The sequence below is a fragment of the Battus philenor genome, unplaced genomic scaffold (genome assembly GCF_028537555.1).
Source record: "Battus philenor isolate CCGP_79_NKW_IND1 unplaced genomic scaffold, ilBatPhil1.0.hap1 SCAF_1, whole genome shotgun sequence".
Taxonomy (NCBI): domain Eukaryota; kingdom Metazoa; phylum Arthropoda; class Insecta; order Lepidoptera; family Papilionidae; genus Battus; species Battus philenor.
In genome coordinates this window covers 18076835-18094039 of record NW_027181661.1, presented here as the reverse complement: position 1 = coordinate 18094039, position 17205 = coordinate 18076835, and the positions used below count along the sequence as shown (strand labels likewise).

General features: G+C 29.8%; 1 protein-coding gene across 1 annotated transcript in view; it reads right to left on the bottom strand.

Moving 5' to 3' along the window:
• The window catches only part of Clk (circadian locomoter output cycles kaput protein Clock), a 29527-nt gene extending 15873 nt beyond the window's left edge, over positions 1-13654 (bottom strand). Inside the window, exons 1-6 of the mRNA XM_068764607.1 lie at positions 13363-13654; positions 11273-11421; positions 10293-10474; positions 9854-9968; positions 2237-2332; positions 1666-1729 (exon numbers count right to left, since the gene is read on the bottom strand). Of these exons, the coding sequence (XP_068620708.1) occupies positions 1666-1729; positions 2237-2332; positions 9854-9968; positions 10293-10474; positions 11273-11421; positions 13363-13400 (644 nt within the window). The 5' untranslated portion in view covers positions 13401-13654. The remainder of the gene's footprint in view (positions 1-1665; positions 1730-2236; positions 2333-9853; positions 9969-10292; positions 10475-11272; positions 11422-13362) is intronic.
• Between the last annotated feature and the right edge of the window lie 3551 nt (positions 13655-17205).

Genomic DNA, 17205 nt, shown 5'->3' with positions numbered 1-17205 from the left:
TGCTCTTTGGACTATTTACGTAATTCATCAACAAACATCTCCATAATTTTAATATATATATAAATAATGTCTGTATGTCGTTTCGTTGTCGATTCTACCGCGCGGCGTCTCTCTTACGAACAACTAGCGCCATCTATCAACGCCAGACGAAACTATAGAGTTCCGACATATATTTATAAGAGTTTTTCACCTGTTGAATCACATCAAGACATCTCTGGATGCATAAATCTTGGCACTTAAATTATTTTTCTTTTTTTCTTTTCATATGCTACATCAATGATTCCCAAAGTGGTCTATATCGACCCCTAGGGGTCTATGACAACCTGCAAGGGGTCTATATCAGCGAAAAAAAATTTGGGGGTCCATGAAATGAAAATGGGGGTCCACGATAGTGGATCTCAACACATAAACTGATAGTACCTATTTACTTACATCATACAATCTTATAATATCAAAACGTATATTTTACATAACAGATACAAAATTTTATTTTGATTAGTTTTAATTTAGATTCAATTAATAAACGCATAAATTAACATGTGTACTTTAAGTTTTTAACACTAACCTTCACTACAGTTAGAAATTTACAGGAAATCAATATCAGGTAAGTAGGGGGTCTAGCCAACACGGAAAAACATAGCAAGGGGTCTACGACACAAAAAAGTTTGGGGAACTCTGTGCTAAATGAACCAACATAGTGAAGGTTGCAAGAAGTCGCTGATGATGTAGACAGCGCATGACTGACCTGCCTTGACATCCTGACGACCTTTGAGTAAGGCATATACCTTGTAGTGACAGCCTATCGAATAATATGATAATGATTACTTTCGCGATGATTAAAGTTCAGTTAAAACAGTTTTCAGGAACTCCACCCCCAAGAGAGGTTGAGGAGGGCTTTCAAACTAATGCTTATCAATATATTAGGAGGAACGGAATGTAATGTCGCTTTCTCAAGTTAAATTCACACGACTACATTTTCAACAAGTTTTTATTTCTAATCAACAATATATTCACATTCGTTATCAACAACCTTTTGCCATCTATACAAATTCAATGCCGAAGCGATAACAAATCATTTCTTTGTAAAATATGTCGACAGAAACCACATTACATTCCGGTGTGTATGTATGTCTATATTACGTTACTATTCGATAGAGATAAAGCCTAAAAAAGGAAAAATATGTACCTAGTCCGCCATATTGGAACGGCGTCCATCTTGAATTTTAAATTTTGACATAATCATCGTGTTTCACTAGCGTAGCCCTTTCATTTGATACCCATATTGAGGGGGTGAAGAAAAAATATATAATCCGCCATTTTGTATCGGCGGCCATCTTAGATTTATAATATTATTGATTTTATTATATTGTATTGTCATCTAAATTAAATGTGTGTACCAAATTTCAGATCAATCGAACGATGGGAAGGTGCTTAAATTTCAATTTCTAATTTTGACCCAAATAAATTCCGTACGGGTCGAACTAAATAAAACCGTTTAATAAGTATAAAACTGTATGATTTATCCTCTTGGTATACTTGTTAAAAATATATACTGTGATATTAAATAACATACTACCATGTAATAGGACAAGGAGGTGATAAAAGAAATTATGAGAGATACCTCTCTTCAAGCACGAAATACAATTAAAAAAAAAACTGACTAACCTGGATTCGTGATCCTGATTGTATCCGGACATTTCGTCGGCATCAATATGTTCCATGTTTGTACCTGGGTAGACACATACAATATTTTTTTAGTACGCTTTTACAATAAATTCTTGCGCTATATCTCAGAAAACTCATATATTTAAATAGTTCATCAAATAAAACTAGAAGTAATATTTCAACGGAATTATTTTTTTATTCCATGCATTAACTTTTCTATAATTCTTTCGTACCTCCCCTCCACCCCCCCTCACTCCCACTCCCCTATTTAATATATTTTTACGTACTGTGGCTTCAATATCAAATCATATATTAAATTGGTCTCTTTTGACATTTTTTTAGACCTACACAAGAGATAATTGTTATTGATTAAAATGGAAAAACGTGAAAAAAAATTCTTCAATAGTAAGGAGCTTGGATATGAGTTTTCTTTTTCTACTCTTTTAAATATGTTTGATTGAACTTGCACGAAGCTTTTGCTTATAAAATAATAAATATTATATGTACACAACATACATATGTGGCATTTTAGTTCTTATATTACGAAAAAAAAACACAAGTATGTACTCACGAAAATGTCCGTTGAACTGTATCAACTCATACGTTGTATCATCTCTAAAGTCCAATGTACTTCTGCGCAGATGACAGCGGAAGCTTATCTCGTTGTCTACAACAAAATAGAATAATTTGATCCACACGAAGCCCTGAGTTACTTCATAACTTACAAACTAAGTTAAAGTAATTTAGTTTATAAGGCCTAAATAAAGTAAGTTTTAAATCAGACAGTAGTAAAATAGAAATCATAATTATTACATTAAAATATAAATTAAATTTAAATTTATATATGTATTCTTGTATCAAAATGTTGAATTATAAGACAGCGGTTAGCGTTCGACAAAACGCATACGCAGATATTCAAGAATAAAAGGCATTACATTTGCCTTATTTCCCTGATATACATACATACATATATACATGTATGTATATATATATATATATATATAATAACTAGTAAAACAAACTAAATAGGAACTAAAATATTGGTGAACCATCAAACACATTGATCTTCAACTTTGTTGTCCAATATATATACGTACATACATACACACACACACATATAAATATATATATATATATATACCAAATTGAAATTTGGTTGAAATACTCCTTTCATAGAATAGACCTGAATTAGAATTTTAAAAAATTCCTCCTGCAAGGAGGGTTGAAGAATAGTTCACATAATATAGATTTAAGACCTCTTTTATTTTTTTTATTTTTATATCATTTTATTTTATTATTTAAGAACCCGTAAGTAACCTCAACGGAATCCAGGACTACAGCGGAACAGAGGTCGGATTGGTCAGTCTTGATTTTATTGAACATAACACCAACTTAGATCAGCTTGACCAGACTGGATTTACCACTAGAACTCGGACCCCTCGCGGAACAGAGTTCAACAAACGCTGGTTTTCAATTATATCATTCCATGGATCGTCCACTACTGTATATAGGCTCCCACATTTATTTACAATTGAGCTTAAAAGTCTACATTCTACGTCTTCCAGTTTTGTTATTTTTATTTACATATAAATAATTACCCACCAATTAAAAACGAATTTAATACATTCGCTAAAGTAAAATAATAAAAGAGATATATTAAAGGGACCGGAAAATAATGTCGCTTTCTCAAGTTAAACTCACACGACTACATTTTTAACAAGTTTTTATTTATATTCAACAATATATTCACCTTCGTTAACAACCTTTTGCCATTTAGTATACAAATCAATGCCGGAGCGGTAACAAATCAATCGGTTTTTCTGTTAAATATGTCGACAGAAACGGCATTACTTTCCAGTTCTGCTAATATATACGCATTAAGCGGGTGATAGTATCTAACGTTTGAATTCAAATCTCAAACTCAAATTCGTAGTGGCCAACAACACGTAGAGATATGAACGCTTCACGTTTAGACTATATAAAATTAATAATATATAACAATAAATTCAACATAAATAAACAAAAATAATTACATAATAATTAGAAATCATTGCAATCATTATGCAATTCAGTATTAAACTAAAAATGCTATACTATATGACTCTATTTGATATTTGACCTGGAATATTAGCTCAAATCGCACGCATACAATCAAATGCACAAATAACATTTATGAACAAAATTATTCAGTATACAATAAACAGTAACAAAACTTATAACTAAAATAAGATAGAGTTAAAGTAGGGAACATTGTCAGTAAAGCCTTCGAGGAAATAGGAAGATAAGAAAACTCTAGAACAGAGTTTCCTAACCTTTTTTATACAAAGCCCTATACGTAATTTTGACACAAGATCTAACACTACAATTAAATCACCCCGCGCGACAGTTAAACTCGTGTAAAGTCCATCTTCGAATTGCCCATCGTAGGGCATGGGACCAGCATTAAGAAACACTGCTCGAAAAACAAAATGAATTGTAAGCAAAAGTAACTGTATATGGTGCAAAACATTTTAAAGTATGAATGTAAATATTAAAATACAATCAACATAACAAAATATATAAGATTCAATAACTGTTATAATGTAAAAAACTGTAACCTGAGAATATAGATAAAGGAAGGTGAAGCATAAAAGAAGATATGTGAAGTAAATTAGATTTTTTAAACTATTAGAGGGACCGGAAAGTAATTCACACGACTACATTTTTAACAAGTTTTTATTTATATTCAACAATATAATCACCTACGATATCAACAACCTTTTGCCATCTAGTATACAAAATCAACGCCGGAGCGGCAACAAATCTGCGGTTTTTCTGTAAAATATGTCGTCATAAACGACATTACTTTCCGGTTCCTTTATGTCTGCGTTCCAAACACGATGAGAGGTAAAGAAATGTCCCCAAAAAGTGGTGCCAAAAACAAAATACAGATAAAGATAAAATTCTTTCATTCAACATTTGATCTTTTTAATATTAATTTATTTTTTAATCTATTTTACCTTTGAATATACTCAACTTCGCAAGAAATAAACACAAAACAAAACATATTTTAATAAAGTTCTTAAACAAATTCAACCTCAATAAAAATAAATGATACTATATACATTAATTGTTTGTACTTTTCTAGGCATCAGTGAACACATCTCATATATATCCCATATATGATGTTGTCATTGAAATATCTTTTATACTTTAAGTTTTTAACACTAAACTACATTACAGTTAGAAATTTACAGGAAATCAATATCAGGTAAGTAGGGGGTCTACCCAACACGAAAAAAAAATGGCAAGGGGTCTACGACACAAAAAAGTTTGGGGATCTCTGGTCTAAAATAAACGCATTTTTAGTCGTAAATGTATTGAAAGAAATCGATTTTAAACCTAATTCACTAGTGTAATAAGAGCGATATTCAATTCATACCGCAGGGGGCAACTGAATATATTTTTGGTTCGGTTATTTTAATTAAATTACACCTAAAATAATCTACTAGATAATCTATCTCCGTTATGTTTCCCAGCGTGAGGTCCACGCCCCACAGTGGGCAATTTGAGTGTTAAGGAGGGGCAATAAGTTCCTCTAGCAATCGTCTACTTAGATATCCCTCCATAGTACCGACATTTACTCCCTCCTTCAATCTATTCTACTCTGGAACACGCTCCCCCTCCATATTGGGATGATCAAGAATCTTCGTGCATTCAAACCTAAAAAAAGCTGACGGAATCATCACCATAATTGAATTCTATCATTTATTATATTTATGTTAGTATATGTACATATTTAAATATATATGTTATTTTACTCAATTTTATTTATTTATTTATCTCTGCACTGTTACAATTAACTGGTAGAGAAAGCATTCGGCATAAGTTATTTACTTATTATAAGAAAGACTTTATAAAAAATAAATAAATTTTGAAAATATACTAGACGCGAGTTACACCATTTCGCTTCAGACCATTTAAATGCAATCCTTTAGGTACCAAATTTCACTCTTACACATTTTTGACTGGGGAGGTACCGTTTATGCTTAAATTTTATGTAACTCTTTCATTTGAAATTGGTAACGTTTGTCTGCGTAACGAATATATCAAAAACACCACCACAAAAGCCATCACCATAATGTCAGTCGGTGCGTCAAGTTCAACAGTTGCACCAGGAATATTTAAGTTATTTAAGTTTGGTATAACATATATGTTCGATGCACTCTTTTTTCAAATCGCCATTACCATCTGATGCTATAATATTTCTATATTGATATTGGAGCCACTCTCATCTGATGCAGTACCATTGTCACAGCTACCACAATTCGATTCATAAACACTAAGACAATCAGATAAAGCATCCGTGTAATACACCTATCCCCCGATTTACACGGTACTCGTTTTACACGGTTTTCCAAAAAAAAAATTTTTTTGTTTTAATAATCGACTTTATTACCATCTCTCATAATGTAAATATTTCTACTTCAAACATTGAATCGGCACAAATAATTTCGAGTGATGAAAGTGATTCGAACCTTCGAATCCGAAAAAAAGAATGAGACTAATTTCTTTTTTGTTCTTCTGTTTAATGTATATTGTACTTAAATATAATTAAAAAAAAAAACAGTTTTTCCGTAATATACTAAATATTTTAACATGTCAATGCATTTTATTTTGATTTCTGTGTACACCTAAAATTATTGAAAAAAAAAATAACAACTGTAAAATAGCAAAATCATGCATTTCTGCGAGTTTTTCGATTTACACGGTTTTGACTTGAAAATTTTTAATTTTCGATTTACACGTTTTTCTCAGGAACGTTTCTACCGTGTAAATCGGGGGATAGGTGTACATTAAAAGATTCTTCATTACGTTCCATCACCGTTTATTTATTTATTAAATAATTCATAAAACAAAAAAATTTCACGACTTTTATAAGCTAGATAAACAGCTTGTATTATACTATACTCGTATTATACAATACTTGTATTATACAATACTTGTATTATATAATACTTGTATTATATAATACTTGTATTATACTATACTTGTATTATACTATACTTGTGTTATACTATACTTGTATTATACAATACTTGTATTATACTATACTTGTGTTATACTATACTTGTATTATACAATACTTGTATTATATAATACTTGTATTATACTATACTTGTATTATACTATACTTGTGTTATACTATACTTGTATTATACAATACTTGTATTATACTATGCTTGTATTATACTGACGTGATGCAAAAAAACTATCACGAGTTTACTCGCGGCGGGTCAGAAATGTTGGACCTTAAAATCTAACTAGTGACCGGTCAACAATGTGTTAAAAGTACATTCTTAAATAATTGCGTAAAATAATTGCAACGTTTAATTTCGCTTGATAGAGTTGCATTGTGAGGAAACATAACCAATACTGAACCAAACTTGCAAGAAAACTATTGCTACCAAATCCATCTTCATTTTGAAGTAAATTTCGATTAAGTGTAGTAAATAATTTACTGATAAATAAAAAGAAATAGCAACTTACAATATCCGGCGATAAATATTGCACATCGACCTTTGGAAAGAGACAATCGGCTAATTTCTCGCTGTCTCACACTATCTATGTGACGTTTTGTCAGTCTTATTTCGTGCAACAGAGATAACTCTCTACGAAGCCGAAATTAGCCGATTGTCGCTTTCCAAAGTCGATGTGCAATATTTATCACCGGGTATTATAATTTAAAATATATATCAGGCGGAAGTAACCCACTGAATATATATAATAAATTAATATACAAAAATCTGTTATTAAATTATTATAAATTTATATGTATATATATACTACTCTGTCTAAAATCTACCATTTTAATTACTTTAACAATTTAATATTTAATTATATGCGTTAAATAATAATTTTAAAAATGCTACATGGTGTTTGATTATACGTATAAAAGTTTTATAAGGGGTGTACGGTTTCCATGTCAGTCCATTGTCCTAACCCTAATTCCATTGACAGTTCAACTTGCCGCTCCCCTGATCGATCATCAACGAATCTCATTTCTCATTCGATCTCATAGCTCACACTATTTTAAAATAATAATCAATATTATGAACGTTTAAAAAAAGCTATTTTCTTTATAAATAAAAATTTTAATTTTTAATTGTTACATATTTTAAATCGCCTAAAAAAATCGATTTATATTTCGACAAATCGATTTGAGTAAATCATAGTAGCGAATTAAGAATAAAATGTTCAATTTACTAAATAGTTTACCGTAAGAAAATTATTTATAAACAAATGCAATCAAAACTTCCGGAATTATTCATAAACATATTTCGCAAATGTAAGCCCGACCCCCGGACAAAGGTGGCCCCGCTCGATACGGAGTTTGGAAAACGTGATTAATCACGTGAACATGCCCGTACACGTGACGCGTCGGCCCGGGCTCACGGCTGTATCGATCACAGCCACTACACTGTCTGGCCGAGATGTACATATGCGTTTATTGCGTAACGCACTCTTGCATTTACTACCTTTTTGAAACTTTAAAATACACAATAGAGAAAAATTTATATTATCAACATTATCACCGGTCTTATGCACGGGCGGCTCAACCTATAGTGCAGGGTGTGCAATGCACACAGACGACGCCGTCTCAGCTAAGAGCATCGTCTTGGACCATCATTCTCGCTTAGTTTCGCAACAGAGATGTGCTACAGGCATAAAAACAATGAGTGTTATTCTGCCGTCATAAGAATAAACGCCGTAATTAATACGATATTGTAAGCTATACATACTTATAAAATAGCTTGTTGGAATACGAACAAAACTTTCTTGTTACGACGACAAAGTTAATAGTTATAGACGCGGCGGGGGGGGGGGAGGGTCCAGGTCTAGAGGGCGCCTAGAACCGCCCATGGTCTGACGCTGCATCAGTCGTAGTTGGAAGCTTACACCTACCTGCTAGTGGTCGATATAAGAGATTCATAAATAAAATGAGATCACATCGCCTCAACAAAGCGTACATTTGCAATTCTAAACAACTAACGTCTTACGTTCCCATATTCTGAATTATTTCTGAAGCATTAAATCCACGTGGCGTGCCGCAGTTCAATACCACATTTATATTTGCAACACAAAGGAATAGGTTATAAAAAAATAAAAAAAAACTCGCAAAATATACATAAATAAATTCTAATAAACAATGCGAACATAACACATAAAAAAAACACACATAGCTTAACTAAATGCAAAACGTTAGACTGTACAAAACAAAATTAACAAAAAAAAAATTCGCCGTGCTTATTTAAAGAGAATTCAAATAATCGCAATGTCAGTTTGCACTTCAATGTGGTATATATTATCTATATTTTTGCTAAATAATCGATAAAATCGCATTGGCTAATCTGTATTACATTTCTAATATATTTCAACACAAACAACTATTTTTATATTCCACATTTTCGAGCACTGTTTTTACTAAAACATACATTGATATAGCACATATAGCAATAATTTGTAACCTATATGTCACGCATCACCTTAACCTTACTAAATTTTTACGCCCCCCTATGTAACATATAATTTTTATATTAAGACGAAACCCCTGTCGAGTCCACTTTCATATTGCCCCCTGTGGTCCATAGGCCCCAAGTTGAATAACACTGATACATTATATATTTCTTATTCAAAATTATATTTAATAAACAAAGCCATTCAATGATATATATCTACTTTTAAATATATTTTTACAAATATTTTTTTAATTCTCAAAGTATTTTATATTTAATCACAATTTCTATAAAATCGCCGGCAAATAAAAACAATCATATATACATAAATAAGTTATGCGTTTTAACTTAAAAGAATTGGACATAACCTAACAGACATTTTGTACATATATTTTCACGAAATAAATATTTTAAAAATTTGCATAGAGTAAGAAATTAAAATGCTTAAATTTTGTGTTTCTTACTGTACCCGGCGATAAATATTGCACATCGACCTTTGGAAAGAGACAATCGGATAATTTCGGCTTCGACCACTATCTCTGTCCCACACTACTTATGTGACGTTTTGTCAGCCGTGTGACAGAGATAGCGCTCTACGAAGCCGAAAGTAGTCGAATGTCTCTATCCAAAGGTCGAAGTGCAATATATATCCTCGGGTATTGTACACAAATATTATAAATAAATGTAATTACCTCTGTTTAATGGATGTGTTGGATCAATGGTTCTTGGATTCTGCAGAAGGCTGTATAGGTTCGGGCGGTCCTCTTCAAATGCCAAATCAAAAATGCTTTTATTGATAAGATCATTCTAGAAATAAATACAAAATTAAAACATACTATATTAGAAATAAAAAATACTTCAATATCCTTATCAGGACTTAAATTTAGGATATTCATATAAAGATATCAATATTCAGATGCAAATTTACTTAGATTAATTTTTAGTTGATTATGGAAGTCAACATCATGAAAAATTAACAAAAGAAACTGTTTACCGAGTTACTACTAAAATGAGATATAGTTATCCATCTAACTCTCTCTATTATCAATTTTATCAATAAAAACTCTTTCCATATTATTCCAACACTAACTTTAGGTATATATCAAATCTCTGGTTGTAAGGATTACATACCGGATTATGTCCTAACAAAGATGTGATGCTCTCAGATACATAGTATATTTGACCAGTGGCAGAGAAAACCATGATGAAACCTTCCAAAGCCTCCAACATCAAATATGTAAACTCTTCATTGGAGAGAAATGTTGGTTTCCAATCATCTTGTACATCATGTGCTCTGGATCTGACTGTTATTTCTAAAAAACAGAATTTTAAACCATATTCAGTAAAAACAGAAGAGTATGATTTCTAGCAGTAGCACCCCCAAGAGCTAATGAAGACCTATGACATCTATGTTGGGGTGTAAAATAAATTGTTCACATTTCATAAGTGTGGGTCCACGTAAATTTACCAGCTTTTGAGATGAACTAATATTTTGACTTAACTTCACCTATCAGCTAAGCAAATGTTACTTGGTCCACAGTTGGGCTTACAATACCAGGATTCTGAAATTTTTCTCCATCATTAAAAACTGGTATTCATGTAAAAAATACCGGTATTTTGGTATTACAATAGTTGATAGAAATTGAATATTTTATTGTATCTATCTACTCCTACTCTCTATGTAACAAAATAAATAATATATACTCATTTCAGAACAAAATTTATTGGATTTCATATATAATAAAAACATAAGTACTAAATTTGTTTATTAATAATACCAATGTTTTAATACTGGTATCCTGATATTTTAAATTTCAAATGCCAATATTCAGATGTTAGCTTGGTATTATAAGTCCTAGTCCACAGTGATCTATGTGAAAATAATGTCTGGAAACCTTTGATTTATAGCAAACATTGCCTGTATATGGTTTTGTAGAGTATTATCTCTTCTATACATTGCTGGAACAGTTAGATAATTGCGATAGAAAAGAATGCTATATGAAATCAAAACCTAGATAAATAACTTATTCTTATTTTCATGTAACAAATCAGAAGCTGGCTAATTTAAAACAATTTAGTTACAGATATATACTTATAACAAGGTTACAAACCATTGTGATTCTTCAGGAATGATATCGTTGACTTGAGGACTGTTGATTTATCCATTTTCCGGTTGTTTGTAGAGACCATCGAGCACAGCTCATTGACAAGCATATTAAATGTGTCACGGCGCTTTTTCTCACTCAAGTTCCGAGTTCTCCTTTTTAAACAAATACAATTTGAAATATTACCTTAACTGTATAAAACATATTAAAATATGTAAATTAAAGACTGGTTATTTAAAATTCCTGGGTGGTCCAGTCGTTGTCAAATTTATAGGCCAGTAACTAGATATCCTGGCATGGCATAAAATAACATATGGTTTATAGAATACAATATGTATTAATATGTAGTTTATTATTAATTAGTATGTAACAGGTTTCGGGTTCAATTCCCTAGATATGGACATATATATAATTCACACTTTGTTCATTAATAATATATGATTGCCATGGCTCACAATCATGTTTCCAGAGGATAGGTAGCAGCAACATCTGTGTACCATAATACCACATAGAACATTCTTTATTTGTGGCAATTATGGTATATCTTGCCATAGATATCTTTGGGGTAAGCCTGTGCCTTGTAGTGGGTGGTGATGATTTTGAAGGAAGAAGGTAGTAAGGTTGCTAATAATTATAAACATTTATAAATTAATGGCACATGATTCTTAAATTTGTTACACTATGACACTTAATACTAAATAACAATACTCTTTTGCAATACAGTCTATTCTTCTCTGGAACACGCTCCTCTGTGATATTAGGACGATTAGATATTGTTTTGTAGTGATGGTTGAAAAACTATTGCTTGACAAGCTGAGGTAATTAGCCCAATAATTATATTTTATTGTTATGATTATATAGATATTTACATGTGCTATAGCATAATTATATATAATTACAGTAATTATTACCTATTAGTATGTTTATATAAGGTGTTTTTATGTAATTATTTCCTTTTTAATTTGATTTTACTTTTTTTATTTTATGACATTAATTGTTTTACCTGCATTTATTAATTTATCTCTGCACTGCCTAAAGATTACCTTGCAGAGAATGCCTTCGGCATGAAGTTCCCCATTATACTTATGTCTACAAAGTATTTTACATAAATATATAAATGATAGTACTTAATGTAAGTGTGTTAAAAAACATTAAAGGGAATGGAAAGTAATGTTTCTGTTAAGATTTTTTACTAAAAAACCAATTGATTTGTTATCGCTCCGGCATTGATTTGTATACTAGATGGTGTGTTTGTGAAATGACCAGATGATATCAAATGATAACTATTAAGGGGACCGGAAAGTAATGTCGCTTTCTTAAGTTAAATTCACACGACTACATTTTTAATAGGTTTTTATTTCTAATAAACAATATATTCACTTTTGTTCAACAAACTTTTGCCATCTAGTAAACAAATCAACACCGGAGCAGAAAAAATCATTTGGTTTTTCTGTAAAACTAACATAATTATACTAAAACATGGCATTGTATTCCTTATCCAAGATTCTCCAGATTGAAGTTCGAGATAAATTTTTATTTTACATGCGAGAAGTATAAGTCAGTTATTAATTGTAGGTTATGTAATTTAAATAGTGAAATATGTAAGCTGATTGATAACTGCACACTTAAATGCATAGGCCTTCCACAAAAATTGCCACAATTGTTTTGTTTTTAAGTATAATTTATGTAAATAAATATTATCTATTTAAATTTAAATATATACATAAACTAAGTATAAAAAAACTACTGTTTACAATACATTGTTACTTATGCATATGTTTATATTTTAGTTCCAGCTATTAACAAATAGAAGGTTGGTAAATTGATTATTATTATAATAACATCTGATAGAGAATGCTCTGAGCTAAAAGATCACCTATTTTTACAATATAAACATATACATATATAACTATTATATATGTGGTAACCAATTGTGGATGTAATGAATAAATTTAAACACAGTATATAAAAAAAAAACCTCAATTAGAATGTATAAACCTTATATTTATATACTTGTTGTATGTGTATAATGTTACTCTTAAGTTATATTTATATATAAAGAATATTATAAATAATAGAATTATTGTAAAACTAACCTTTTAGTATCATCTTTGTCATCACTGTCTTCCTCCATGGCTTCTGTTCCTTTAACTGCAAGATTTATTCAACGAAAATAACTTTCATGCAGTTTTATGAACAAAAACCTCACGTCAACGATACATTTGACTGATTTCAATTTACATTTTCCACGAGTTAGATTTGTATCTGACACAATTTTCGTATTACACTAACAAAATTGTTTCGAACTAAAATATTCAAACACAGTGACACCAAACAAATATGTCCAAGTTCTTTGAAGAAATAACACTGTATCTGCTATGTATTAAGTCTATATTTATCATTAACGTTTAGTAATAAACAATTAATACGTTTTTTCTTAAATATCGTCAAAATATTACCGCAAGAAAAGGTATTAATAATTCAAAATATAAATTTTAGGCCGAAAATCTGTCCAATACATCTCACAGATCACGGATCTTTGGCGAACCAACTCGTATAACCAGCGTGACAACATTTCTTTATAAATTTCTACCATAAAAATTATATGAAAAACTACTAAAATGTATAAAAATTCTAACAAAAAATATAAAATTGGTAAATAATCAAATTTAGTTTAGGAATATTAAATTTTTTTCTCTTGCTTTTAAATAGCTTTACTTGATGTGTTGTAAATAAACTAAATTAAAAATTGTAAATATATTGTAAAAATCACTGTCGCCTAAAACTATATTTAATACAAAATGTTGTAAACACGCAATGATCAATTCTAATTACACATACAGTGGTAAAACCACATCTAAAAAGTAAATTAAATTATTTTTTTAAACCTTCTTAGTTAGCTTTACAAAATTTTTATTTAGATTAAACGAATTTCCATTAGTACTACGAATATTATTACTAGACTATGAGGTAGATACAAATTAATTTTATTATTTTTTGCAATATTTCTAGATTATGGCACTTGCAGGTTTGGAAACTAATTCAATTAGATCTTAAATCATGGATTTTAATTAAACTGCCGATATTTTAATTAATAGAAATTGAAAGCCTGAACAAATACACTCAATGGCCATTTTAACAAGAAGGAATCTTATAAACTCTAGATAAATAAGTATAATATAAGCTTTCATCTTCAAACAAAATGGGTTTATTACGGTGCAGTTAGTATATCGATTTACTGCAGGCAAAGCTAGTTTAAGCGTATATATAGTAAAAACTATTGTTGACCCACGACAACCTGGCCTTATTTTGAAACATATTGAAATTTTGAAAAATGGTAACCCTTTGTTAATGTCATTCGCAAATGACAGTTCAAGTTTCCAAACACAATGTCTACTATATTTTTTCGCTACATTAGGAATAAAGTTTATTTAAAATTCTGATATCTTCATGTTAATGGCCGATTTACTTAATACTATTTTAAACATTTACAATTTCTTTTAATTATAAAATAATAGTTTATTTCACATCAGTTATTAGTCGAATAAAACTGTTCCCACAGAGTAGTAAGACGTGTTGATCTAATCGTTTTTTTTTAATAAATATTCTCTTATTTTCTTAATACTTAGTTTTCTTGACCTTTTTAGTTTATTACAAAAAGTGCAGACAATGAAAAAAAATGGAAAAGCACAGGCAAAAATATTATTTAAAGACATGAAATCATTTCTGATAAGAGTGTGTGATGATGTCATCTTCATCATCATACGCTCTTATCAGAAATGATAAATTATTACTGAAAAGCTTAAATAAGAGAAAAGACACTTTCAGAAAAAATTGATATTTGGATTTGGATATAAGTGATTTTTCATTTTAAATTAATTACTAAATATATTGCCAATCAATTATTTTTATGATTCATTTCTCAATACAATGAAAAAGTCACCAGGACATAAAAGTATCAACATCAAGTTTTGTACTTGATCAGTATTGCCATAACTATTACATAAATCGGTAATGTTCTGTATTTTAATATTTTTACTGGAAATTTTTTTATATAACATGTGAATATATGAATATAGAAACACACTTTGTTCAGAGTCCAGATTTGGGAGAAATAATGTTGTAAAGATATTGCAAAGGTTTGTTTATTACAGTAGCACAGTATCCAGATTTTATCAATTAGTAATTCTATCTATACAAGAATACGAGACGAAAACGAAAGATAATTGAATAATTACCAACAATATTACTTTAGTAATAATTAAATAGTGGTTTAACATTTAAAAAACGAACTATCTCTATAAAAAGTATCAAAATTTATGTTACATACTTTTTAAATATTTATTATGTAATATCATACATATTTATTCCAAATATTGTTTAGTTTCTATTTTAAACAATACAGGAATATTCAAATTGTATTATATATTTTTCATTTTATTTAGCATTGTTTTATAATGTATATCTATTATTTCTGTTACAAATTTACAATAATGTCAAAACACAACAAAAAAACGCCATCTGTAGGTAGTTTTTAGTGTCTGTGCGCTTCAAACCAATGACCAAGCAGAACCAAACAGATGTGTTTGAGACGTGGACGCGGGATAACCTGCAATGCTATTTAATTAAACTTACCATTTTGAAGACAGTGTCGTTTGATAAAGTTTTACGCAATATCTTTGTAGGAGTGTAAAAATTCTGCGTTTTGTACAATTGAAAATTTACTGAGGTGAGTAGACGTTATCTATATATTTTCATTTAATTTAGTAATGCCGGCAGGGACAACTATATTACGTTTATATTTCGTTAGATAATTTTTATTAGTGGATTAATTCTTATATAATGCTTACTAGAATGAAGTTAAATAAGTGTAAAAATTATTATTTTTGCCACGTGGGTATTATGTAAGAAAGTTAACTAAAGTGTCGCAATCCGTTAATAACATTTATATTTTGCATAATTTCTTAAAAAAATTGGAAATTTTGTTCTGGAATATAAAATAGAATTTGAATAAATTAGTTAACATTTTTATAATAACACCTGGAACGGGCTAATGACATAATAAACTGTATTAGTACAAAAAATTTTACCCGCCATTTTAAGTTGTTCGTTTTAGTAACATTTGACAAATATTTCTCCTTGCGTTACGAAATTTAAAAATTAAAAAAGACACCATTTTCACGAACGTGTAATATGTTATTTAGAGTAATAACAAAACCTAATTATTACTATTGAATACATAACAGCAGATTCGCGCCCAATTTTATCGTTCAAATTATTGTTTGTGTTTCTGCGATATTTTGTTTCTTAATTTTGTTACGAATAATTTTACATTGTAATTATTGTCTTTCTAAGTATCTATAATACAATGTATAATTAAACCTTCAATTTGTAATACTATTGCGAAGTATTGCGTCCATAACCATTACATAATATATTGTATTGAATTTAAATCTATAAAGTAACAAATTCATTCGGAATATCACAATTGCCTATGTCTTATACGGGTTCTTTGAACTTCGGGTAAGATTACGATTTTGTTTTGATACCCCTCGCCATTTTTGTGTTAGGTAAGTTGTTTTAATATTTTTTTTAAACTTGAGTTTATGACAATGAAAATGTTTATGCGTCTTACAAATATATCGCTTCAAATTTTTTTTTTAATTTTTCGTACATCGTCCATTTTTATCGTTTATTTATACGGAGACGTTTATATTTTTTTTCTTTTTGGGACGAAAAGTAAATAAATTTGTAAATAAAGAAATATTTTTATTTATTTACAAACCTTATCGCGACTATGGTATATTTTCATATTGTCACAGCATCCATATATTTCTGGAAAAAAATAATTTCTGATGATGGATGATGACTGGATAGTGTGACTTGATCAGTTTTTAGTTGAGACCAAGAATAGTCAATACATAATATTTTTATCTTGC